The sequence below is a fragment of the Lutjanus erythropterus genome, chromosome 1 (assembly GCF_056507025.1).
Source record: "Lutjanus erythropterus isolate fLutEry1 chromosome 1, fLutEry1.hap2, whole genome shotgun sequence".
In the NCBI taxonomy this organism is placed as follows: Eukaryota; Metazoa; Chordata; class Actinopteri; order Lutjaniformes; family Lutjanidae; genus Lutjanus; species Lutjanus erythropterus.
In genome coordinates, this window is record NC_139317.1 from 14,900,345 (window position 1) to 14,927,831 (window position 27,487).

General features: G+C 42.0%; 1 protein-coding gene across 2 annotated transcripts; it reads right to left on the reverse strand.

The window, feature by feature from the left end:
* Positions 1-98: 98 nt before the first annotated feature.
* fn1b (fibronectin 1b) lies at positions 99-27,487 on the reverse strand. Of its 2 annotated transcripts, XM_084714644.1 has the most exons (46): positions 27,191-27,487; positions 26,758-26,883; positions 26,300-26,437; positions 25,290-25,421; positions 24,370-24,507; positions 24,135-24,281; positions 23,850-24,032; positions 23,206-23,388; positions 22,650-22,826; positions 21,303-21,458; positions 21,077-21,205; positions 20,812-20,955; positions 18,812-18,933; positions 17,256-17,424; positions 16,991-17,167; positions 16,206-16,334; positions 16,001-16,090; positions 15,707-15,901; positions 14,384-14,662; positions 14,032-14,295; positions 13,843-13,937; positions 12,659-12,827; positions 12,365-12,451; positions 11,953-12,144; positions 10,305-10,583; positions 9,932-10,123; positions 9,723-9,812; positions 9,172-9,438; positions 8,960-9,076; positions 8,669-8,830; positions 8,422-8,577; positions 8,194-8,310; positions 7,837-8,106; positions 7,561-7,748; positions 7,388-7,475; positions 6,595-6,774; positions 6,401-6,490; positions 5,951-6,139; positions 5,531-5,620; positions 4,121-4,575; positions 3,858-3,996; positions 2,650-2,811; positions 2,429-2,554; positions 2,230-2,336; positions 2,006-2,101; positions 99-886 (listed from the first exon to the last, which is right to left on the reverse strand). In XM_084714644.1, the coding sequence occupies exons 1-46, from the start codon at positions 27,330-27,332 to the stop codon at positions 809-811; spliced, it is 7,401 nt and encodes a 2,466-aa protein (XP_084570770.1). In that variant the 5' UTR covers positions 27,333-27,487; the 3' UTR covers positions 99-808. The 2 variants fall into 2 exon arrangements, with proteins under 2 accessions (XP_084570770.1, XP_084570778.1); XM_084714652.1 differs by lacking the exon at positions 10,305-10,583 and having other exon boundaries at positions 27,191-27,486.

Here is a 27,487-nt window from a genome sequence, read left to right on the forward strand (position 1 = left end):
GTTAATCATTGTTTGTTTTGTAACAATAAATCCCCATGAATCGTACACACTGGACCTTTAAACCTCTTTACAAAAAATGAACAAGCGTCACACTGTGGTTGGGTTTCAGGATCTCTCCAGCTTTATTAAAATAAGGGACTTCTTTTTGTCAAAGGTAGAAACAACTTTGGCACGGACAACAAAGTACAAAAATAGAACAGTTCAAATTCTCACATCCCAGTTCACACATTCACACGTTGAGATTAAAGGGATAAATTAGTAAAAAGACAATAGAGTTCAGAACGTGTCAATCACACACAGTGCGACCCCTCAGTAAGAGAAGAAGGGCTACAGAAGAGAAAAGCACATTTTCATGGACAAACATTTGTTAATGAGTACGTTGACTACATTCTTTAATACAGTGCTTACTTTCTGACAGTTTCTGCTCTTTGATTAGGAAACGTTTCTGTATATTTAAATGGAAAAAACTAATGCCAATTTGACAAAAGTATAGAGATCTGACTGGTAACAAGTCCTAAATAACTTCCATTGAGACTCGCACAAATACGTGGAGGGAAATGTTGCACAAAAAGAAAACGGTAATGGCAGGAGTTTAAAGACCTGACAGTCAACAGTGAAAAGACTTTTGGCTTTAGAAGAGGATCACTTTGATCAGGCAGCAGGGCAGTTTAACATCTTTTTAGCTAAACGTGCGTCAGAAAGTGATAAGGCAGTTAGTTCAGTCGCAGACAGCATTGCTTCTACAGGGTGAGACAGTGCAGCGATTGGACGGTGAGGGAGCAAAGCAGACGCCAGATGACCGATCCTTTTACTCCCGAGGATTCTGAGGAACGTGTGCGTCTGCCAGCAGGTCGGGTCGGAGGCACTCGATGGGGCAGTGGATGTTCTGGAGGAAGATTTTAAGAGGTGAGATCACATGACCAGGTCCAAACAATCCCCAAGGTTGAGTCAGATTACTTTGAAATGTAGTCACTTACTACAAATGGCAATTTCTGTAATTAGTAACATGATGCATTGGATTACAAAAAACAAATTAATCTGAATATTTTTGCATATTTTTTTTCTCGTGTCAGGTTTGCCACAAAGTGCAGCTGTTGTCTAAGAAACCCAAAATATCAGATGCGATTTTCAGGAGTTAAAAGAACATTGGATATCATGAAAAAATTGCGATATTTTAACAACCCAATCAAAATGTAAGTAATCAAGTAATCCTTGGTGATGTAACTAATTTAGTAACACTGTTTCTGATGTGGGTTGATTTATTTTTTATAATCTGACTACTAAATAATCCAGATTATATGTAATGTGTTACTACCTGACCTTGTTGATTACATTTCTTAGTTTTCCAAGTGAGGTCATTTGATATGTATATTTACTGATATTAAATTATTATGAAATAGACTAAATAGGTCTGAAGAATAATTTTTGTATAATCCAGTTAATGCTGTTGAAAATACAAGGACAATATACAGAATACTCAAATTTAGTTTTACAACTTGACACTTGAGACCAAAAATTGTTTCAAAGGCCAAAAGAGGCTGAGAAACCCTGTGTCACATTATTATAAAAATGATATATTGAAGTTGGTAACACTTTATTTGAATAGGTGAGCATAATACTGTTATGACACCTGTTGTGAACATGAATGAGTCTTCATAAATTGTGGTTAGCCTACTTTAGCAACAAGTAACCTAGCTAACCACTATCTGACTGTCGGGTAATTCTGTGAATTACATCAAACTTGCCATATGACATTTATGACACAGTTACAATTGTTTCATGATGACCAGTGTAAAAGCAACTGCATATGACAGTATAATGTAAAGTTAAAACACAAAACTAAACTTTCTTTGAGTGTCATATAATGTCAGCTTTACTTTTAGCATTAAAAATGACCAAATGACACTTAATGGGAACATTCATGTTTATGACAGGTGTCATGACAGCCTTATGCACACCATTTCAAATAAAGTGTTACCATTGAAATGATATTGATTCTGCTCACCAGTTTGCGTAGCGTGTTGTCTCCATATCTTACGGGCTGCAGCAGGCTGGCATCAACATCAGCACCTGGTCTGCGGCAGTTCTCACATCTCCAGCCCTGATGAGACCAAACATACACAATCACACATTTAAACGGGTTTAATTTAACTCACAGAATGACCACAAGCTCATGTGTGTCACACTGAACATCAGACCCACAGCCAGGGAGGCTGGTCTGTGTCGTACCTGCTGTCCTCCGTAGCATGTGCAGGTGCAGATAGCACCCAGGTACTCCTTCTGCCACTGGTTTCCCACCTGGTAAGTTTTGCCGTCGTCGTAGCACACTGAATCATCTGTGTGAGCAAACATACATTTTAAAATTAACAGGTAACTCCCTCACACCTTCTAGAGACCGTCATAAAACATATCTGTAGGTCGTACTTACGTGGTTCACACTTGAACTCTCCTTTTCCATTTCCCAAGCAAGTGCAGCTCATCAAATGACCGTTTTCTGCACGGCGGTCCCACTTCTCTCCAATGCGATAGTTGTTGCCGTTGTCATGGCACCACTCTGATGATGGACAGAATTAAAATTAGAGACTCAGAGAAACCAAATGAAATATGCTCAACTTCCAAACATGCATATGTATTCTGTCAAAAACTTACTGGACGAATCACATCTGAAATGTCCACTGCCCAGACCCAGACACCTGCACCACAGCTTGAAGCCAGTCTCAGACATCCGCTCCCACTCACCACCGACTTCATGGTAGGTGGCAGTGAAGGCATCATAACATGCATCCTTGCTGCTGGGGACGCCTTCTGGGACTGAAGGAAGAAGAGTGGACAAAAATGAGAGAAAACATGTTTAAGACGCTTGTTACTTGAAGACTGATTAACCAGAGTAACTGTCACCAAACTTTTGAATTAAACTCTTTTGAGATATTATGGTTTTTATTGCATTAGATATTAAAACTATTTCTAATTATATTCCCAAATGTGAAAACGGATTAAAAATGCGGTAAACCGTATCTTTTTAATGCTATATCCTCTACATAAAGCTTCTCGATGAATCCTTTTCACTGAGATTTCATTGCATAAAAACACAGGTGCATCTAATAAAATAATTACTTATTACTAAGTTTGATTTAGGGTGAGCAGCCACTGACAATAATCTGCAAGCATCAAAAATAGTACTAACAGAAATGTCTAATTTGACTTTTATGAATTTTATTAGGTGCAGCTACTGTTGGCTAGGGAATGCCGTTTTAGATAAATGCATGGCTACAAAATAAATTCTGAAATAAATGTATAATTATGAAATAAAAGTACCCTAGTAAGTAAATCTGGAGAGTCCCCTTAAATACATAAATTAATCACTGGAAAGTAAAAACCTATTTATTTATTACGTCTTTTAGCCCATTTATATATATTAAATATATATTCATATTTACTTTTTTATATATATTTATTGCCTCATTTATTTATTTCAGGAAAAAAAAGCTAACAATTTAGTAGATTAGCCAACTAGTTAGTATTTTGCTAACGTTAGCTGTCAAATGTAACTAATGACTGATGTAGATTAACTAACAGCAGAGAAAAACCCTAGCTAAGTAACTAGCAATGATTGATATAGCCTCAATTAGCAAGATAGTTATTGTGTTTCGCTAATACTAGCTAGCTTACACTGTTACTACATACTGTATATGTTGCTTTTACAGCAACACCTTTTTACCATCTTCAAAAATTTGGTTTTCTTTTTAATATAGACAAGCCTAGCACATAGCATATCTTAGTACAGGAAAAGGAGAAAGTAGACTGAGGTTCCAAAACGGGCAGGACTGAGGAAGGGTCCTATCCTGCGGGATTCTTACTTGTGTTTCCAGCAGTGACGACCTGCTCCAGAATCTTGTGTTTGAGTGCCCCCAGGAGAGCCTCCACGATCACGTTATAGTTCGCTCCAGGGGTGAGTCCTATCAGGGTGGCGGTGGTGGCTGTGCCTGGCAGGCGGACCTGGACAGGCCCAGAGAGAAAAAGTTGGTCCACGTGGAAAGAGAGGTTTCATGTAGTATGACTGATGAATAACGTTCAGACAGCACAGTGGGCTGGGCTGGACCCTCTGGCCCTCGTCTCTTACCTGGAACATCTTCTCATTTAATTGTGTGAGAGGATAGCAGGACACCAGGTAGGCGTTGCTCTGCCTGTAAGGCTTCCAGGAGATGGTGGTCTGAGTTTGGGCCTCCTCAGGCACTCCAGTGTCGTTACCAAACGTGGAGCCGATGGGCACATTCATCTTCAGGATGGGCAGCCTACGGCCCTCTGCATCAGGAAGGGGCAAAAAGACCAGGGGCTCACGAACTTGCCCATAGGGAGACTGTGGGTTGCCACGGTTCCCATTATATCTGTTGGTGGTGTCTCCATTGTTGTTGTACTCTGTGTACTCCACATGCTGGCTCTGACCACCATGCCCATCCTGGCCATTGTTGCCCACTACCTGGACTCTGTTGTCCAAGTCAGTCTCAGGCACATCAAGCAAATCGCCAGAACCTCCAGGGCGGCTGGGCAAAGGCAGGGTAAGCGAGGACTCTGGCTCTGGGCGGGAGAGACGGGGTTAGGGAAGCAAGCAGGTTAGACAAGGGGGAGGTGAAGCAGAGCTGCAGTAACACATCTCAGCCAGCAGGAGGCCATGTATGAGCAGCACTGCCAGTTTACTACTTCATGGCAAAGTGTGTCTTAATGCAATATTACGAACACACAGGATATTTTGAATGGCATTTCTGGAGGCATTCAAAATAAAAGAGGAATTACTCTTTTAGGAGCCAGGGGCCGTATTACAGAATCTTGCAAATCCTGTTTTAACTGTTTGGTAACTATGGTAATTAGGGTTAGGACCTAATTTAGGAAAAACATTACAAATGAACAGTCCTAAGTTAATGTTTCCACTTTAAGAAAGGAAATGTGTATTACCCAAACATCTCAACTTTCCTGAATCTTCAAATAACTCTCTTTATGATTAGCGTTAATGTTTTCTAACAGTAACAGTAACTAACAGTAGTTTCTGCTAACAGTAACCAATGGTAGTGTTTGCTAACTGGTTTTCATATGGCTGCTCTTTTATTGCTTTCATTGAGAAAAAACAGTGGTCACAAAGTTATTTAGCTCAGCAAGATGAGAAAATTGGTGTCACTTTTAGGACCTGGAAAAACTGATAAGTGAATTGAATATTTAGGATTCCCTGACCTGAGATAAGGTAGGATTAAGTAAAATAAGATTTATAGTTAGTTAGGATTTGCTTCTATAATACTAAATTGGGAAATATCCTTTAGGGTTAAGATAGGACATTTCTGTGGCCCCTGGTTCACTGCACAGTTTATCTCACAGCCACTGAGCTGTAACAGCAAACAATTTGGCTCAGCTGAGCAGATTAAAGCTGGCATTCAACCCTTTACATTTGAGAGGATGTTTACCCATAACTCATTTGAATTATTACATCATCACCTTTACCATCACATCTGTCACTGTACCGAGCAAGTCTCAAAATACTCACGGGTCCTGATTCTTCCCACCAGAGGCGTGCTCCTCTGTGTGTTCTGAATGGCGATGATTCTGATGGTGTACTCTGTGGCTGGTCTTAGGTCTGAGGAGTGGAAATAATTATCGCGTAGTAGAATTAGATGTAGTATGTGTTATTTTAAGCCACGCTTCCCCCAAAAGTACACAGAATTTTTTGTCCCAGAAGCAACTTTTAAAGAAACTCTAAACAAAACAAAAGGTGGCTTCAGATTTTTAAAAATATTGGTAAAACTAAAATGCAGCAAGTACTCAACCAATCAGAAATGTTCATCTCTGCAAGCCCCACCCCCAAAATTCCACAACTAGGCTTTTGTGACAAATATCCCCTATTATTACAACGTCTTCAGTGACAATATTCTTTTACGTGAAAATGGGCCAATCAACAAGCACATACTGGTGATTGTGGCGTAGTTTTGGCCGACGTGGGGTCGTGGGATGAGCTCTCGTGGTCCTCCTCCTGCCTCCTCGTAGGTGATGTAGTATCCTGTGATGTGTGTGGAAGGTGGCTGCCAGGTGAAGGAGATGGAGGTGGGGGTAACAGATGTGAACTGGAGGTTGGTGGGAGCCTGGACCACTGGTTCAGCTGTGAAGAAAAATATCACGTTAGACCACAATGCACAGACATACGCATTAAAGGACCAGTTTGTAGGATTAAGTGGCATTCACAGCAGTGAGCTTGCAGATAAACTAATGAAAACATACTTGTGAATCTTCTGTTCCATTTATGGAATATGATGTCAATAAATCCCCGCAAATCTTGCATACTGGACATTTAATTTCATATCATGAGCCTGAAATGTATTCACAATTAAACAGAAAGATCAGACAAAGAGTTGTGTAGTACCTGTTTGAATCATGAGACTGAATGGGGCGCTCTTCGTGTTGCCATTCAGAGTGTACAGGCTGACAGAGTATGTGGTGCCCGGCTGCAGACCTTAGAAAAAGAAAAGAAAACACTGTGAAGCAAGTCGGAAACACCAAAGTCACACTTCAGAAACATACATCTGTGAACCATTTTAGCAGGAAGGTGTGTTGTACCTGTCAGAGTGTAAGTGGTGGTTCCTGCTGGGATGGTCCTGCTGATGGTGGGGTGCCCGCCACCGATGGGCGTGGCTTCGATGAAGTAACCAGTGATGGTTTCCACCTTGGAGCGCCAGGTCAGTGTGAAAGAGGTATCCTTCACATCAGAGATACGCACACGGCGAGGAGGACTTACATCTGCATCAAGGAGGAAAGAGAACAGATGTTAAAGGTAGAATCAGTGTCAGTTGCTGTTTGTAAACGCACCAGAAAGACAGATTGACTGTTGAGTTTCATTCCCAGGATGATACATAGCAATGTTTTGAGTTGGTAAATGTCATTAAAAAAGACATAACAAGACCAAAACAATGTAAAGAGATGGAAAATTATGTAAGACATAATGACAAAATAAATGTAAACAAATGTAACAAGACCAAAACGATGTAACAAGATGAAAACAACGTAAAAGACATAAACTTAAAAAAAAAGACAAAACAAGGCATAAAAGATGTAACGACAAAAAAGAGCGCACAAGTCATAACAAGATTAAAAACAACAGAGGGAGACTTGACTGTAGAATAAAGGTGAGGTTCAGGAAACTTCGCACAGAAACAGTCAGTAGAAATGTCCTTCTGAAGGTGAGTTTTTACTTTTATACTTTGAGTACATTTCAGAGCCTGTACTTTTTCACTTTTACTTGAGTAAAGAAATTCAATCAGTACTTCTGCTTCTACCAGAGTCTTTTTTTTTTAGGGAAATGTCACATAATATGCCCTTAAACAGTGCAGTGGATGATAGTTGATGACGTTACCTTCCAGTGTGGTTGCTTCTCCCTGCAGCGGCCTGCTGGTGACAGAGTTCTTCAGAGCGTACACGTGTATCTGGTATGTTGTTGCCACCTGCAGTACGATACACAGACAGTTGATGTTTAATTACTGACTGACAATGAATGCTTGTAAATACTGAGACAAGAACTCTGTTTACCATGAGCCCTGGTACGACGACACGTGTGGTGTCCGGAGCCACATTCATCTCTTTGGTGGGGGCGTTGATGTTCTTGGGGGCTACGACCACGCGGTAGCCTGTCAGACGTGCGTTAGGGGCTCGCCATGACACAGTGAAGGTGGAGGGGCCGACCTCTGAGACCACCAGGCTGGTCGGAGCAGGGATAACTGGGGTGGCAAAAACAGATTTAGTATTCAAGTCATGGAGCAAATAAATTACGTCATACATGTGCTGATGTTTCCTTTGTATTTCTACCTGTGGCCTGGGTTCCCACCAGCGGTGTGCTGGGTGTGCGGTCATGGAAGGCGATGACTTTAACAGTGTACTCTGTCCCGGGGCGAAGGTTTCTCAGCACCACAGTGTCCTGGTCACCTCTGAGTGCAGGGCGCAGCTCCTTCTCGGTCTCCTCTGGGCTGGAGTACAGGATGCGGTATGATGTCACCGTGCCGTCTGGGCTGTCCCAAGTGATGCGCATGGAGGTGGAGTCGATGTCGGAGAAGGTCAGATCTTTGGGACGGTCCATAGCTGCAGGAGAGGAGGAAGACAGAGGGTTAATTTCAGCTGCAAGCAGTTGTTTTTAATGACAGAATGTGCACTTCTAACCAAACTAACCAGTGATGGCGTTGTCCACCACAGGTGCAGAGGGCTGTCCATCATTGCCAAGAGCATAGACACTCACGACGTACTCAACAGTGGGCATCAGACCTGTGAATGTCATCTGTGTCTGATCTGTAACAGAGGATAAGAGAACAAATGAGAACAGGACACTATATTGGAAAAATATAAAATTATATAAAATAGAGATGACTGACTGGTTCTGAGCAGCTTATTTTGTCTTACCAGGGGCGACCACCTCAGAGTAGGAAGGTCCCAGGCCATTCTTTGGCACACTGGTGATTCTGTAGCCTCTGACTGGTCCTTGAGCAGGAGACCAGCGCACTGTGATGGCATTGTCACTAACGTCAGTCAGTCTCATGTTAGTGGGGGGCTCGGTATCTACAGGAGAGATGGGCACATGATGAGTTTTAGATTTTGTTTAACCCCTTAACAATTAGATTTTTTTTCCCCCACAAACTATCTTTCGTACCAGTCCTGTGCGTGATGTAGACGGGGGTGTTGGACGCGGGGCTGTCCCCTCTTCCGGTAACAGCGTAGACCGTGATGGTGTAGTCTGTGCCAGGCTTCAGCCCGGTGATGGTGGCGGTGGTCTGAGTGCCCGGGATGGTGAACTCTTGAGGAGACTCGCCACCTAGAACGAGAGTAAAGAAGGGTCAGGTGATAAACTAAATATGGCTGCGGTTTAGGGGAAACTATGAATTGACTCCTGCTAAGTCCCCCTGAGTTAGGAAGAGTCATTGAAAAAAACTCAAGTACATACTTGTGCCTCCATAGGTGATCCTGTAGTTCTTCACAGTGACAGAGGGGGCGTCCCAACGAATGGTGATGCTGGTGGGAGTGGACGATGTGACCTCCAGGTCAGTGGGAGCATCAGAGACTGGAGAGGATTAAAACACGTTTGAGATTCAGCTGAGGAATGTCCGTGAGAGAAGAAAGGGAGAGGTGATAGTAGAAACCAGTATAGAAACTCACTGGTGGCCTGTGTTCCAGTCAGAGGTTGACTCTCCTGATTGTTGTTGACAGCATACACGTATATCAGATACTCTGTCTCTGGTGTCAGTCCAGTCAGAGTGAAGTGGTTCCTGGTTGGGGGCAGCCTCTCATCCTTGGCCCGCCCGCCGCTCGTCTTCTGATGGCGGATGCGGTAGCCGGTGATGACAGACGTTGGAGCGACCCAGTGAATGGTGAAGGAGTTGGTGCGAATGTCAGAGAAGTCCAAACCAGTGGGGGAATCGAGAGCTGCAGGGGAAAGTGTTGGAGATTGACAGAAATTTTAAATTACACGCAGTGATAACGGCAATTACAAACCCGCAATCAGTTTTTAACCATTTGTAGATTGTTGACTTGAAGTTTTTTTTGTACTGGTGTCATAATCTTCTAGTTCCCAAATCTTTTAAAACTATGGCAACACTTCACAGATATTTTTTGTCATGACACCCCCCCACACACACACTGAGCAAACCCTGCAGCACCCTCAGGTTTTCCATAAGGCATCCAATGTTGAAAACTACTGTCATACTCACTTGTCCTCTGAGTCCCTGTGACTGGTTGACTTTCTCGTTCACTGTACACACAGACAACACTGATACGGTACTCCGTGTTGGGCAGCAGGTCTATATGAAAATCACAGTTAGAGTAGCTTGACATGGGGCAATGCAAAGATTTAAAAAATCATTATAAAGCCAGCGGTCTGTCAGACAATTTAAGACACACAATCTTTATGTTGTCTTACTCTGCAGCAGGAAGGTGTTGGTCGCTCCACCAACATTAACCTCCTTGATGTCATCATCTGTGGCTACAGGGTGGTAACGGATGACAAACCGAGAGATGTCGCTTGGTGTGGCGACATGTGGGACTGTCCATGTGACCCTGATGTGGTCAGGACCCACCCCTCCAAACTGCAGGTTGGTGGGAGCTGGAATGACTGGAATAACGAGGGGTTAAAAGTTAAAGCTAACACAGGAAAAACAAAGAGGTTACCTTAATAAAAAAGTAGACTTAAGAACATGCCATCAACTAATCATGTGAGTTAATAAAAGTGCTGTTAATGTGCGTTCATCAAAACCCACGCCCTTCCCACTGATGGAGTGAAAGAGTTAAATCACCAGCTTGTGTTTGCTTTGTGTATGTGGTCGGCTCGCTTTCCCCCTCTTCTGTAACAGTGTAGATTATGATGTCATAGTCCACGCCCGGCTCCAAACCGCGAATCGTGTAATAACCAGTAGAGGCTTCCACCATATCTTGATAAACTGGCAAGCTCTGGCCTGACGCTACTACCGTTATCCGGTAAGCGGTAGTGGCAGTATAGTTCAGAGGGATCCAGCGCAGGCCAATGGTGGTGTCAGTAATGTCGACAAAGCCAATGTGACGTGGTTTGGGGATTTCTGAAAGGGTTAGGTCATTTGCAAAGCGCAAGCAAAAATTAGACAGAGAAAGATTGAAGGCCCATAATAATTACATTGGTTATATCAAAAACATTCAATTCATTCCCAGTAATGCAGTTAGAAACCCAGAGTGTAACAGTGACCATGCTGGAAAGAGATAATTACAAATTACTAAAGTCAAAACACATTCAGGATTTACTTTAGTGATCAATACTACAGTTCTGGGCATGCTTTAAAAAAAAAAAAAAAAAAAAATCCCCATCACCATCCCAATTAATAAATACCATCCCATGCATAGTAGGTTAGCCAATTATGATGTTAGTATTAGGTTATGATAATTAAAGCTGCATTAAATAATGTCTTTTTGTTTTTATAAAGGGGTTACTCACAGTAACAAACCCACCGAGAATTTGCCCTCAACTCTGCAGCTCCAGGCAGCCTTTTAGCCTCGTTTAGCTCATTGTTTTGGTTTTATATTGCACAGATTTACATTTGCTTGTTTCCAGCAGAATGCCAGGAAACGTCTATCAAAAAGTCAAACATTTGCGGTAGTGTAAAGTAACTAAGTAAATTTACCCACACTTCTACTAACATTTATATCACAGAGGTTAGTTTCTTTGCATATAAGTATTTTAAATACCTACAATAATCATATAAAATACAATGCATTGTTGTACAGTAAATTAAGACATCTGGGTTTATATAAAACAGGATTGCAACTAGTCATTGTTTTCATTATCAATTATGTGCTGTCTTGAGTACTTTTACTTTTATATGTTTTACTGCTGATAATATTTAGGTACTTTAGGGCATAATGTGCAAATCCTTCTAATTCTACCGTAAAGTAATGCTTCAATGCATGACTGACTTTTACTAGTAACAAAGTTGTGGCATTGCTACTTTTTCTTCCGTAAACAGTAGTTCTTTCAACATTATTGGATGTTTGTGGTGGTGTTCATGGAAACCAAAACAGAGCTAAAAGGAAAGTGATAATTGAGTTTAATTCATCAGGTGGACATCCAATGGGATGATAATGTTGTGTCTGTGAGGTTCTTTTGAAGTCATTCTGCCCCCTAGTGGCAAAAATATATTCATGCAGCTTTAAGAAAAGACAGTTTTTGAGGTATTCCATCTTTTCTTTCCCTTTGAGACCACAGCAATTTTCAAGCATGAAGACAAATACAGTATAAGAGTGGGAAGGGTAGGAGGTGAAATACTGGAGTTGGCTCCAATATGAGTTGCAAATTCATGTCTTTTTCTCTTTTTTTCCCTCTCTCTTCCCCACAGAGACACACTCATCTTTTCTGTGAATGCAGTTGTGTGTCTGATGCCTGTGAACACGTGTGAATGCCTTCCTGGTGGCTCCTACCTGGTGTGACAGTAGTGGACACAGGGACACTTTCCAAATGACCCTTGGTGGTGAAGACACTGATGTTGTACTCAGCTCCAGGATTCAGGCTTTCCAGCGTAACTGAGGTTTGATCAGTTGGGACAAACTCTTCAAGGGAGTTTCCTCGCTGGCCACTGAGTGGTGTGCTTGTCACTCTGTAGCCTGTGATGCCTGCAGAGGTAGGGGTGGGCGGGTGGACAAGACAAATATGGAGGAGATAGAACATAATGTCAAGAATTCTTTTGCAACTGTGAGTCGCTGTGAGAAATGAAGAGGAAATACCGGGAAGAGACGTTTGTCCTGATGAAAAAAATACCATTCGAAGGCCAAGGTCTAGACTTGCTGGGATCCAATATGCTGACAGTGCGTGGGGAGCACAGTCAATATTTACCTGGTGTTTTGGAGGCAACCCAGTGGACAGTGAGATCGCCTGTGTCCGGGCTGGACTCCACTCTGAGGTCAGTGGGAGGAGACAGGGCTGCAGGCAGAGGAGAGCAGACCACGACACAAGCATGAAAAACAGCAGTAACTTCTTACACAAACTGGTCAGAACAGGGCTATATGAGCCCACAGCAGTATTAAATCAACCTGGTGATCAGTTATATAATTTATTTTACGGTGACTTTCGTTGAGCAGTGATCATCATGGCTACCTTGTTGTCAGTTAAAGTAAATTGGATACTCACAAGTGACAGCGGTGCGGGTGATGGGGTTTCCACGGTTGCGTCCGTTGAAGATGGGCTGAACACTGTAGGTGTACTCAGTTCCAGGTATCAGGCCGGAGACGTAGATACGTCCAGTGTCAGACGTCTCTTCTCGGGGAGACTCTCCTGACTGACTGGGGAGCACAGACAGCTAGGGAGAAGGAGGGAGACACACAAATGTCAGAAACCTAGAAAATACACTTAAAAATATACCACAGCAAAGACATTGCCTGTCTGGTGTAATGCAAGTCGCCTAAGGCCCCAACATGCCAAGTTGACTAAAAATTGTTATTTACGCCACATTTTTAGAATGGAACCATTTTATGTTTTTTTCTAGTTGTTTTTTATGTTTGGGAGATTCTGCAACACAATTTTCCTGTTAAACTCCAACAATGTTTTAAAATAAATGTGATCCTCAATCGGCATGTGGGTGAGCAGATAATGACTGAATTTTAATTTTTGGGTGATTTATCCCTTTAATGAAGTTTGCTGCTGTGCCTCGTGTGTAATCTTATCAACTGCATTTACAAACTGCAGTGCCCTGGAAGCAGAATCCATGTGTGTTGTAAATCGGCCTACATAGGGGCATCTTAGTATCTCAACAATATGTCTTTTAAATAACAGAAAAATACTGTGACATTGTTAGACCAGGTTTTTGTTGGTCAGTGGAATAATTGCTTTCTGCTGCATCAAGATAGCAATGCACGTGACCACACCTCATTTTAGGACCAATGTACCCATGGGTGCACAAATGGTCGCAAGTACATCTGCTACTTACACAACGTAGGCGTGAAAATGACAACCGCGTTTGTCGCAATGGCAGCTGCACAGTGTGCAACTTTGCACCCATTGCAAGATAGGGCTCTTACTCTATCTGTTTTGAAGGGGAATATCTATTATAAAATATCTGCTACTAAATGCCTCACTGTGTTCACTGGCTAGTTGTGAGTTTAAACATTGGGTTTATCATAACTAATGAGACTGAATCAAAACATTAAAATTGCAGGCTATGAAACCCAAACAATGAGCTAAAAGATGCTAAAAAGCCAATAGTGTTCCTCACATTTCACATAGTGAGTTGACCCATAGTACTTTGTATAAAAATATTGATTATAGCAGATTTAATTTTGTTATTATTATTAACATGTGATGATGCGGGTGTCTACCTTGTAGCTGAACCTGCGGACAGGTAACCAGGTGATGATGATGGAGGTATCAGTGACCGCAGTGTTGAAAGGAGGAGCATTTCCCAACTGAGGAGCTAGGGTGAGGAAGGAATTTGGAAAAAATATATTAAATTCATTGCAATGATGTACTTTACTCTCTGCTGATTTTCTGTTTCTGTTAATACTGACTGGTACTGAAATATGAAGTGGTGCCCTCGCTGAGCTCATTGTCCAGCTCAGAGTGGAGGGTGGCGGTGTACTGGGTGTCTGGACGTAAATTCCTCAAAGGGAACTGGGTGACCCTGCCAGGGATCCTCTTCTCAATGGGGCTGGAGCCCTCGATGCTCAGGTAGAGACGGTAACCAGTGACGATGGCGCGGGGAGCCTCCCAGATGACCAATGCACTGTCAGGGCCGATGTCAGTGAAACGCACATCAGTGGGCGAGTCGGGTTCTGGAGGGGTTAGAAAATATAACATGTTTTATATGTTGTTGTAATCTCTCTGTCTAATACAGGCTCTTTTGTCTATGCTGATACTTACTGGTAGACTTTTCTCCCACAAGCGGCTCGCTCTCCACTCCACCGTTGACAGCGTAGATGTAGAATCGGTACAGTGTGCCCGGCTGCAGGTGGGTGATCTCAGCATATGCGTTGGGTGAGACTGGCAGTGGCAAGGGCCTTATCTCAGTGCCGTCAGGACTGACAGGGGAGAAGGTCACCCTGTAACCAGTCACCTCGCTAGGTGGACCCGTCCAGGTGATGGTGATTTTCACGTCTGAGACCTCATAGAACTGCAGGTCTGTGGGTGCTGGGACCTCCTCTGCGGACAGGAAGTGGTAGATTGATTGAAAGGGTACAGTCAAAGAGGGATTTACAAATACCCTTTGGAGTATTTCCCTTTAGCAGTTTATAATATTTTGATCTAGAAAACAAGGTTGTACAGTTGTATGTAGGCTGTATCAGAATGAATTGACATATAACCACTCGTCCAGATGTGTAACCACATTCAGCACATGCATGTGGACGTGAACCTGCAAGAAGAGCAGGCTGCTGGTGCTAGCACTGCTAACATTGACTACACTTGGCAAACCTGTATGACATAATTTTCTGAGTGCTGTCTTACTTTAGACTAGTCAAAAGCTAGTCCAGGTTTAAATTTCTGTTTAATAGAGAGGGAAATTGGCAGCTTTGCAAAAATCTGTGACTTAAAAATCAGGCTTGAACTATTTCCAGGCTGAGATATTTACAATAATGACTCAGATAAAGCAGAAAATGTAACGCCAGATGAGACAAGGGTTCTAACAATTCAAAGCCATTCTCTACAGCATCTGGTTTTGTTTCTCAAGCATAAAAAAACGGTAAATTTTACCATGCCAGGCAAAGGGGGGAGTAAGGAATGGAAATACAGTTTAAGATAAACTGGGGATTTATGAAGTATGTGTGCCTCTGTGTGGGTGTGGGCTGCACATTCATGCTTGCCTTTATAAGTGTTACAAATTAAAGAGAGTTCACTAAGGGGCCACAATAGACAGATGGAGATAAGAAGCCTCTGAGAAGATATTACAATGGTATAGCCATAGCTGTGGAAGCATATCTTGACAAAGCAATGTTTTGACAAGCTCAGTCTTTCCCAAACAGTGGAAAGCCCTTCATAAATCTCCCTGACCCTATAAGGAATCTTCAGCTGTGAGTATAAATTTAATCTGCTCAGCTTTCACTGTCAGCCAGAGGACAGAGAATAATTTACTATGCAAAGAACAGAATAATGTAAAAAAAAAAACTATATAATTTATGAAGCAATTTTCATTAATTTCAGCTTTTTTTACTAACTAGAAGATATGGTTATCTGTGTCAAAATATGTACCTGGTAGAGGAGATCCGGCGGTGTTGACTTGTACAAAAACAGGCTCACTCTCCTGGTCCTCCTCTACGGCGTAGATGCTGATGTTGTAAAGAAGGCCGGGGCGAAGGTCGACCAGGTTCACTGAAGTCTCTGACTCGGGCAGGGTCAGTTCAGTGCTGCTGCCTTCCACTGACGGCGTGTACACCACACGGTAACCTGCCAGACGCGGATACACAGTTACACACAGCCAGAATAAGATGGATCTTGATGCCAAACTGCTAATTTCAATCATCTGATTAAAGACAATTTAATTACCAGTAATGGGAGCCTGAGGCCTGGTCCAGCTGATTCGGATGGAGCTCTCTCCCACCTGATCGACTGTGTGCTGAGCAGGGGTGTCAGGAGCTGGGGAAAGGAAAAGAATAGGAGTCATTTACATAATATTTTGTGTAAAACTGTACAAAATTTGTATAATTCTGCATATCTTTTAACAAAGATGAGGAGGAGGGGCTTATCCCACCTGTAGTCTGGGAGGTAGTGAGGATGAGGTTTGGCTCTCCGTCAGTTGGAAGCTCGTAGACGTTGACGTTGTATCTGCGTCCTGGCAGGAGGTCAGTGATGGTGACAGAGGTGGCTGTCTGAGGAACATCTGAAGATGCAGAAAAAAAGTTTTTTGAATGGGATTTAAGTAGATGAAATAACTGGTTAACACAAGCTTATATATTCTATAATATAAAATATGTTAGTAAGTGTCTTCAATAAGGCGGTCGCTAACAAACGCCTAATGACACTACAGAGGTTGTCGGGGACGTTAAATGTCGTCATATGCAACAATAATCACTAAATGGGACATTAAAGTAAAGTGCAGTTCGTTTATAGCCTAACACTTCCTTTTGTGTAAGTAAATGTGTAAGTATTAGGGGTGTCATGAATCTACAAAACAAAAAAAAATCTACAATTCGATATGGCTTTTTAGTTTAAGGTCACAATTTTTCAAGCTGTCCCATTGTAGGACGATGGACTTTTGATTTGTAAAGATCAACAGATCATTGGTTTTGCACCCTGACAACTGTCATTTAGATTTCCAAATTTTTCTTTAAAAAGATATATGTGGAATCTAGTGTGATAGAACAGACTAAACTACACTGCAGGCAAAAGAACTCAGCTTTCTCAGTCAATATAGCAGCACTGAGGAATTTATTACTTCAACTGACTATAATTACCATCAAGACTGATTGGACATCCACATAAAAAGCGTTTAATTTTCCGTTCAAGGAGGTTTTAGTGACAGGGAAAGGATCTTACTGAGGACTTTCGGTTTGGCTCCATCCTCACTGAGCTCATACTCCACCCTGAAGCCAGAGATGGTTGAAGAGGCTGACGTCCAGGACACAACGAAGCTGTTGGAGGTGATTTCTGTCACCGACTCAGATGTGTCCACCACTGGAGCAGGCTGGGTCGTCTCTCCCTCAGATGTTTCCACTTGAGAAGATGAAGAGATTTAATGTTTAGGTTAATATTTCTTCAGATTTGTGGAAATGAGAGAATGTTAAGGCTCGAGTCTACTCACAAGAACCATGGGTGGTGGTGAAATCGAAGCGTGTGACCTCGCGGCGTCCGTAGCGCAGGATGCTGATCAGCTGACCCTCGTAGGTGACGCCTGGACGCAGCCCACTGATGGTGTAGGAATTAAGGTGGCCAGGAATGGTGACTTCCCTCCAGGGTGCTCCTCTGTTTTTCTACCATAAGGTATAAAAAGATAGAAAGTTAATGACTTTGATGCCAAGTTTTAAAAACATAAATTATTCATCTGCTGATGCAATATGAGCTCAAGTGTGACCTCTGAAACAGATTTTAAATGGATCTCATGCTTAGATTATTTTTCTCCACTGGAGTAACCTTATTTCTAAACTCGTAATAGCAATCATAAGTCTTCAAAGTAATTTTTTTGACAGCACAGATGTGATCAAATTGAATAAAAATATGTGAAAATAACTGGAATGAGTATTAATTCAGAAAATTGAGAGTTTAAATGGTAAACTGCCTGTACTGTATATTTTGGCCTCGTCGCTGGCTCGGACCCATTAACTGCCACATCCTGATTTAGGAGTGTTTAGACTGGATTTGCACTCTGTCGGAAAACTACAAACCCTCTCAGCAGGAGGGCCAGATGAGAGCTCTGAGTGACTTTTCAGTCCAAAATATACAAACCCCTTCAGAGGAAATCTTTTTCACTTCAATTAAGCTTCACAAACATTTCGACCAGCTTGTCTGCGTTTGAGATCTTCAAAGAGAAAAAGACGTGTGAGAAAAAAATCACAGGGAGGGGGATATTTTCTTTGGAGTCTGCTAAAAAACTGTGTGTTTGTGTGTGCAGACTGTAGAGGGGAGTTCATGTACCCTCTTGTTTGTCCGTGCTCAAACTCCAGTCAATATTACCAAAAGCACTTGACCTCACTCAGACTGTTTGCTCACCAGTCAGCACATTTAAAACATCATTCTGAGTGAAAAAATTAGAGCATCTACAAAGGCGATTTCTAACCTGTATTACAAACTAAAAGAGCGACTCACAAGTCTCCATTTGTCTTTATTCTCAACATTTCAACTTAATTTTTGTCACTTAGACCTTATATTCTCAACATTTCAATTTTATATTCTCGTCAGTACAACTTTATTCTTGACAGTTTGACTTTGTTCTTGACATACCAACTTTATATTTTCAACATTTCTTCTTTATAAACCTGATATTTCAACTTTTGAATGTAAATATTTTGACTTTATTCTTGACATTACAACTTAGTTCCCGAAGGTTTTGGTTTTATAAACTCAACGTTTCAACTTTGTGCAAGACATTTCGACTTTATTCAAAAAATGCAAACAAAAAAAAAGTCTTTCCTCCTCTCATTTTTTCCCTCTTGTCTGGCCATAATACTCCTCAAGAGAGAAAATAATACTCAACATTTCTACTTTATAATCCTGACTTTATTTTCAACATTACGGGTTTTTATTCTCTCAAACTCCAGTCGACATTACCACAAGCACTTGACCTCCTTTTTAGAAAATACAGCTCACTGCATTTACAGAGACAATTTCTAACCTCCATTACAAACCAAAAGAGCAACTTACGATTCTCCATTTGAGGATGTACTGGGTGATCTGGACAGATGAAGGCGGGTTCCACTGGATGGGGTGGGAATCTGGCTGTTTTCCCGCCTCTGTGATGATCACCTGGACAGGTCTGTGGCCGTCTGAGGAGTCAGAGAAAGGATTTAGTGGAGGACTTCATGAGACTGTAGACGAGACATGAACAAAGACTCGCACATTGCCAGAGACATATAATACAACAGTGTTACCTGGACAGAGTGTGGGTGAAAGTTGGCTACTTTTTGGTGAGGCTCTGTCAGACAGATTGATCTTTTTGGGATCAAACCAAACCACCAGACGGTGCTAAACCAGCTCAAACACGCACTGACATCTTACAGTGTGACATAACACCGGCATATTATATTCATCACAGTTTGTTTAGCCTCTGTACCCCCAAGACTACACACACATATGGCCTCAAACTCCCTGCTCCACACATACACACGAATACACTCCTCTGCCTCTAATCGAGGTGAGATAAATGTTGCAACTGCAGCTTTTTAGGTCAATGTCTGATTCAGGACACACAATGTGCTGTAGTGCAAAGTACCACATTAAGCAACTTTTACCCAAACTCAGGGGGATATTGGATATGTTGATATTGTATAGAAGGCTAACCCCCAACCGTCTGCCCAGCCCAGCATCACTTTCTCCTCAGCAGGTCGGTACAACACCACCAGGCGGGGGAGGAAAGACCTCTCCAACTACAAAGACCACGGAGAGGACGTGGGTGATGTGACTGGCCGACACGTCTCCATTTGCCAGACTTCAAAGCCGAGAAAAAACCCCAAACCCCCGCTGCCCTCCACTAACCTGGAGAGTGAAATTTCAGTGATGTGTGATGGGAGGACAGGAGTAGGTGAGAGGAAGGAGGTCAACAGCATAGGGGCGTTTAATAAGTACAGCAAACACAAATTATGCTGTAACAGCTGTCAGACTCAATGGAAAAGCTGCAGGAAAGGACTGAGAGCCAAAGAGAATTTTTTTAATTTTGTATTTGGAGAATAAAGTTGAAAATTAAAGGACCAATGTGTAGGATTTAGTGTTATTTAGCAGTGAGCTTGCAGATTGCAAACACACTGTCGCACCCTCCCCTTCCTAATGTGTAGAAGGTGGCCATGAAACTTGAATTCCCGACTTTATATTCTCAACTTTATTCTTGAAATGCAATGGAGTGGACTGCAACTTTAAATCATGGACTGGTAAAACCAGACTGGCCTGGATATATCCTGGTTCAAACCCAAATTGAAATCAAATCAGATGCCATCAGGCCCCTGCTACTTTGGGCCACATGTTTTGGACATGCCCAAAATTATACACAGTCTGGTCAGAGATTATTAACACATTCTCCTACATATATGAAAGAAAAGTTGATCTACATCCTGTTACTGCAACGTATGGGATTGCCCCTAGCAGCAGGGTATCCAGACATCAATCAGATCTAATGGCAGTCTCAACATTACTGGGCCACAGGCTTATTCTTTTTTGCTGGAAATCTCCCACCTCTCCATCTCAATTTGTGAGGTAAAGTCATTTTTCATATTAGATGTATAGTTCGGGCCTCTTTGAAAAAAAATTGCATCCCTTTCTAGACTCTTTTTTTATTATTAGTCTCCTTCATCTCTTTCTTTTCCTCTTCCCTCTCTTTGCTCTTTGCTGTTGATTGCACCAGCTACTTTGCCTCCATTTGTTTTTCCAGTTTCCAGTAATGCATGTTTAAAGTATATAAGACATGTAGGATATTAGATATACAGAGGTGCTCCTTTGTTACCTTTTTTCTGTTGCCTTTTAATGTTTACTGTATTTTCTTTTTTCCCATTTTACTGAAAACTTAATAAAAACACTTATGACTTATACTGCAGCCAGCCACCAGGGGGCAATTGAGATTTTTTGGCTTCACTTTCGGGAAGCCGTCACATCATCCATCTTTATATACTGTCAATGCTTTGAGTGGGTGATGTTGGGAGGATTGTTTCTCTCACCTTGGTAGGTCTGCTGAGGCTCACATCTCATCTCTCCGATCCCGTTGCCATAGCAATAACAGCGGTAGTGGATGCCATGGATGGTTTTGTCCCACGTCTCTCCAATCTGGTAGAATGCTCTGGTTTGTGGCTCCTGACACTGATCTGTTGTGGAACAGAGAGGAAAACAAATGTGATGGTTGGATGGGACAGCGCAGGGTGTAGTTGTTCATTCTCATTAACATTTTAATTCACCAACAGCTGAGCTAACAAGACATGAACGCACCGACAGCGTCACACTTCCAGCGTCCACGTCCCTGTCCGTAGCAGGTGCAGTTCATCATGTAGCCCTCATCGTGGCGCTTGGTGAATTCCTGGTTGACTTCATAGTACAAGCCATCAACGATACACTGATCTGGACACATAAAAACGAGGTAAAGTCAACAACAAAAAACTTCTGCACTCGTCTGACACTTAACGAGACAACTTCTAAAAGACTTTTGCTGTCTGACCTCGCAGTTGAGAGTGAGCAACACAGCTCCACTCCCCACGGCCGTTGCCCAGGCATGTGCACTGCATCATGTGACCCATGATATCATGGCGTTTGTCCCACTTGTCGCCTACACGGTGCATCACTCCATCGTTGGTGGTACACAGCTCCTCGTGGGCTACAGAGAGAAAGACAGGAAGAAAGAAATTGAAAACAAACAGTGCTGTGTTTTGTGCGCTTGCAGCATGTGTTTTTGATGCATCTGTGCATTCCCATGCAGACTCTGTGTGTGTTTGGAGAAGGAACTCTCTTTGGTCCAGTTATCCCAGCGTTACCATTACGTATGCGATGAAATACTGTTATGTAACAGCCCTGTTTGTCATTACTCTCCCATGACCATAAACCTACTCTCTTTTAAACACCAGTTATTTAGTTCCCAATTGTCTACAAGTGACCCACACAGTTAGTCATTAACATCTGTCAACAAGATGAGATACAGACCAAAGCACTTAGTGTAATTACAGCCCCTACAAAAAATATATGTAAAGCATGTTAGTTTAACATTTGTACATTTCTGAGTTTGGCCATACATCCCAGGATCACTGAGGATAAATTGACTGAGAGCAACTTTCTCACCGAAAGTTAGATGAGAAGATTGATACTACTCTTGTGTCTGTACGTCAAATATGGAGCTGCAGCCAGCATCCGGCTAATTTAGCTTTGCACGAAGACTGGAAATAGGTAAAAACAGGTACCCTGGTTCTTTCTGAAGGCAACAAAACCCCTATCAGCACCTCTAAAGCTCACTACTTAACATGTTATATCTTATTTGTTTAATACGCACAGAAAAAAAAAGAAAAACTTTCTCTTGAAGAAAGAAACACTCAGTTATTTTATATTAACACAAATTTAAAGGTATACTATGTGGCATCTTCATAAAAAACAATGTATAGACTCATATAAACATAATCCCTCTAACTTATCAGTTATGACCAACTAGAAGTGTGAGGTGGTTGCTGTGCCTGCAAAAAGATCCTGCCCTCTTCCTGTGTTTTCTTATTTTCTCATGTTTTGCTGTGGTTATGATGTTTCTGGGGTTCAGTCTGTTTGACAGTGGTGTGTAGACCCCAGCCAATAATGGCACACAGGTTCTGAGATCAGAACTCTACAAAAACATAGCGACCAATGGTTACATTGCATTTTATTTGTGCTTTACAGTGTAAAACAATCAGAAAATCATCCAACGAGTTCGGGAAAAGGGGCCAACTGAATGGCGCATTTATAAACAATTCTGCGTATTCTACCTTTAACTAACAAGTTTCAAATGGCTATGTTGTGGAAGAACAAAGCAGCACATAAACAAACTCACCAGCCATGGGGCAGAATCCATAACGCTGGTCTGTGTCGTAGTCGTGGGTAGTACCACACCACCTCATGCCATCACGGCGCCCATCAGAGGTGCAGTCGGTGTAGTTGCGGCCACCGTAGAGGAAGGGGAACTGGCACAGGCCGCCGTTGGAGTTTCCACCTCGAGTTGTCACAATGGCTGGAATAGAGTGGGAGACAGAACAGTGACTGTGTATCTCTTATCTCATTAGATTACCTTGTCATGTCTGCTATTCTTTGCACCAATATTCTGTCTGAATACGACCATTTTCATACCAAAAATTTCACAGATCATCCACGTATCCCAGAGAGGGAACTCTGATATATTATGACTTAAATGTAAAATTAATAAACATCAAAATTATTAAGTCAGTAGTAAAGTAAATTAATGAATTGTTAAAATGAGTTAGAATAAAATTGAATAGCAGATTTTACTGATTTTTTAAAAGTAAGATACTGTGAAGGAAATAAATTGGTGGTGGATGACGCTGTGATTCAACAAAACATCAGTCCAGTACATCCCTGTTGCTGAGTCTCACCATTCTTCTCAGTGCAGAAAGAGTACTGCTGATCTCTCTCATAGTCTGAAGTTGTAGAGCACCAGAGCTGCCCATCCGTGCGTCCGTCTGACGTGCAGGAGTAGTAGGTCTTTCCCATGAAGACGAATGGGAACGCACACGGCTGGCCGTTAGAGTTGCCGCCATATACCTGGTTCTTGGCCTCTGCACAGACAGGAGAGGGAAGAGCGAGAAAATGCCAGTTATAGCAGAAACAAAGCCATGTGCATCTCTCAAACTAGTTTCTACTACTACTACTATACTGGACAAATATGACACATCACTTATTTTGAATTGGATTTTAGCACTCTTCTTATATATATTAATACATTTATGGGAAATTCCTGATTTTATTTCAATATCAAGTTTGTGCGCAAAAAGTGATATTGTGATTTTTTTTCACTTAATTGCAGGGTATGTTAAAGGTCCAGGCCCAAACTGTGTATGTCACACATGCAATGCATGCCATGCACACCAGGCATGCTCTGCAGCTTTTGCCGCCTTTGTCTCAAAAATATCAAGGGAAAACCCTGTAAGAGAGTCACTGAGTCTAGAGTTTATCCAACTGAAATCAAGAGTAAAAATCACTGGAAGTGCCATGTTTCTTCCCTCCCTCCTGTGCTCACCCCACTCTTGACAGCTGACTCCATTTCCCAGACAGGTACAGAGCATCTGCTTGCTGCCCTGGCTTCTGAACCAGCGCTCTCCATCGTAGAAGATGCCTCCAGAGTCTGTGCGGCACGTCCCCTCGATGGGAAGCTCGATCCGGTGCTCGGTTTGGGTGGGGGTCAGCACGACAGCATTCGTGGCTGTAAACCGCCAAACAGAACGGAAAAAAAACAATGAATGTCAGGCTTTTGACATTTTTAGTTAAACTGAAGTTGAGCAAACGTTTAGATTTTGAGTCTTACTTCTGCCAGTGTTGTGTCTCTCACACTTCCATTCTCCACGGCCATTTCCTAAGCACTGACACTGCACGAAGTGTCCGCTCGTGTCCTTCTTTGTCCATGTGTCCCCGATGCGGTAGGACCTCCTGGTGTCCTGGTCGTTGCAGCGGTCTGGTTGGAAAACAAAAGCGGTCAATAGCTGCCACTCAAGCATGTAAAAGTGTGTCTTCGTGTGTGTGTGCGTTGAAATTGTTCTTACTCCTTGAAGTGCATGTGATGCGTCCATTTCCCTCTCCCAGACAGGTGCAGTCCAGCATCATCCAGCCTTGGTACGGTTTCTCCCAGGTCTCCCCAACGACATAAGATGATGCAGCATTGTTGTCGTAGCAACGCTCAGCTGCAAAGAAAACACAGGGGAGCCTTAATTTATTGCATTTTGTCACAAATCTCATCACCCAAATCAGCCTAGGAGAAATAAACTGAGTGAAAATTCAAATCTGTGGCGTAAGATGGGCAAAGAGGAGAGGCGTGCTCTCTCACACACTGACCTTATTTGTCTGGACCGCTGTCAAATATTTACAATGGAATCAAACACGGTCATGCTTCTGAGAAATTACCCTGTCTGTAAGTTTTTTGTGTGGGTATGTGTGTGTGGTGGCAGCTGAATATACAAGCTTGCATGTCTAAATTGTGACATTTGTGAAGTTGCACAAAGCACATGAGGCGGAGGCTCTGTTGTTACAATGGCATTACATTTGGTGAAAAGCGAATCATGACTTTTTTAGGACCCAAGTATCCAAGTTTATAATTTGGAACTTGACTCAGGTCTTGCCTGTCCTGAACTGAGACTGTACGTCATGTCAGGTCAGTTTCATTTGTATTGCGCCAAATCATAACAGAGTTATCTCAGGGCACTTTTCATGTAGAGCAGGTCTCAGCAGTACTCTTGATAATATTATTTACAGAGACCCAGTAGTTCCACCATGAGCAAGCACTGGGGCGACAGTGGCTAGGAAAAACTTCCTTTTAACAGGCAGAAACCTCAAGCGGATTCAGACTCTATGGTGCGCAGCCACCCGCTGGGACCGGATTTTGCACTTGAGACTTGAGTGCAAAGACTTGAGACTTACTTGTGACTTGCTAAACAATGACTTGTTCCCACTTCTGGAAAGTACTCACCCACTGGTTTGCAGGTCCACTCTCCTTTGCCGTTTCCGAGACACACACACTCCAACATGTAATCAGCAGTGTCATGGGGCCTCTGCCAAGTGTCCCCGATTTTATAAGACCTCCCACCTTCATGGCACCGATCTGTGAAGAACAAAATGTAGATGTTACACTGGATTGAAAAAGATGTCTCTAATGTGCACAATGACACATTCACATCAATCAGATTTTATATTAAAGGACCAGTGTGTACGATGTAGTGGCATCTATTGTGGGGGTTGTAGATTGCAAACAAGTGGATTATTCAATTACTTATTTAAAACAGCCAGATCTGGAAAAAAAAAAAATCAAGTGCCAAGGCACTGAATGTTTACATTTCTTATGTCTGGAATTTAAATGTGTAAAAAAAATGCATTTTTTTTTTCTCTACATAAACAACAATTTTCATAACTGGACAAGGAAGGTACAAAAGTACAGTAAAAATAATGCAATTTTGAGAGTTACCCACATTAGATATATTTTGTTGTTTTCATGAACATATTGTTGCATTTAACATATTTTTTCATTCAGTCTGACACTCGTAAATTCCTCCTGCTTAAAACTTTTTAGAAAACGTTTCTCTGCTTAACAACAGAATACTCTAATAAATTATGATCTTAATAGTCAGACAATGTAAACATCCATTAACTTGAAGTAGCTTGTTGATTTAACGCACACAATGTTGGATATATTCTTTGTGTTATTCTAAGGTAACAATAACACAACAGGTCCTATGTACAGGTGATTATACACTAATGAAAAACTACACACTGGCCCTTTAAACATTTAATTAACATCCTGATGTCAGGCAACAGTATGTGTTTGCAATACATGAAAGAAGCAGGTAAAACCACTAAAACAATCATGCAAACCACTGTCATTTCAACTGAAAATCACTCAAATTAGTATATTTCTAAGATCTACGTCACCATGCTCACTCCTGACTTTTGAACTCCAGGCAGTATAGTAATCTGGTTACTCACTTGCGATGGTACAGCTGATCTTGCCGCGGCCAGAGCCGATACAGGTGCAGTCCCATATCATCCCGTCCTTTGGTCTCTCGTAGGTTTCACCGACCCGGTATGTCCGGTCATTGTACTTATCATAGCAGGACTCCTCCACTGAGAGAGAAACAGAGGAAACACTCAAAGGTTAACATGCTGTTATTGTGAACCTGCTGTGGGTATTTGTCTTTCTGCGTAAAGACGCACAAGCTTACATCTCAATACTGTTTCCAAATTTTTATTATTATTATTATTATTTATTTTAAGTAACTCAGGTCTGGTGTTTTAGTCAAAAGTTCTGAAACAAGAGATACTGGATAGTTGAGAGGCTACTATCCCAAACCAAAGTCAGTTTTCACTTGTTTCCAGATGTGAAGCGTGAGAAGAAATGGCCTGTTGAGTCATTTCTTTATTAAACCGGTGGGTCTACCACTGACCTTCAGGCTTAGTTTTACATTTGATGCCTGCTGCTCCATTGCAGGTGCACACCAGTGTACTACCAAGGTAGGGTTTCTCCCACTGCTCGTTCGGTCTGTATGATCGACCGTTTTCCTCACAGCCGACTAGAAATCATATAATAAGAATGTTGTTACATAAAAATGATAAAACATTTTCGACTGTAAAATCTCCGTTAATTTTTTTTTTTTTTGGCTGATTTGGCTCATTCTCAAAAGAAAGATTAAGAGCAAATTAATGAAAAATAAAATAATTAGGTATGAAAAAGTACTGTAAAATCGTTGCAATTATTGGCACAAGACGCACTAGAAATCACTTTCTAATGCAGTTATTTATTTTTTACACATTAAAGTGAATTAAACTCAGTTTAAACAAAAAAAAAAAAAAAGAAAGAAAGAAAATACTTGTACAAACCTGGAGAAACGGCCGCTGCGTCACGGACATCAGGATACACCTGATATTGACCAGTTTGTCTTTTGGTCTTCGTTGACAAGCCATGGACTGCGCTGCTGACGCACAGCGCAACCAGTAACCCTGTCAGCGGGCTACCCGTCATTTTGAGGAAAAATAAAGACTTCAAGCTAAAGTAGAAAAAATAAAGCCAGTTAATAAAGCAAAGTTTAAAAGGGAGTTTAACTTGGAGAGATCTAGTTTGTGTCCCTTGTTCTCAGCTCCCCGCTGCCGCCTCGGAGCTGGTGCACCAGACTGAGG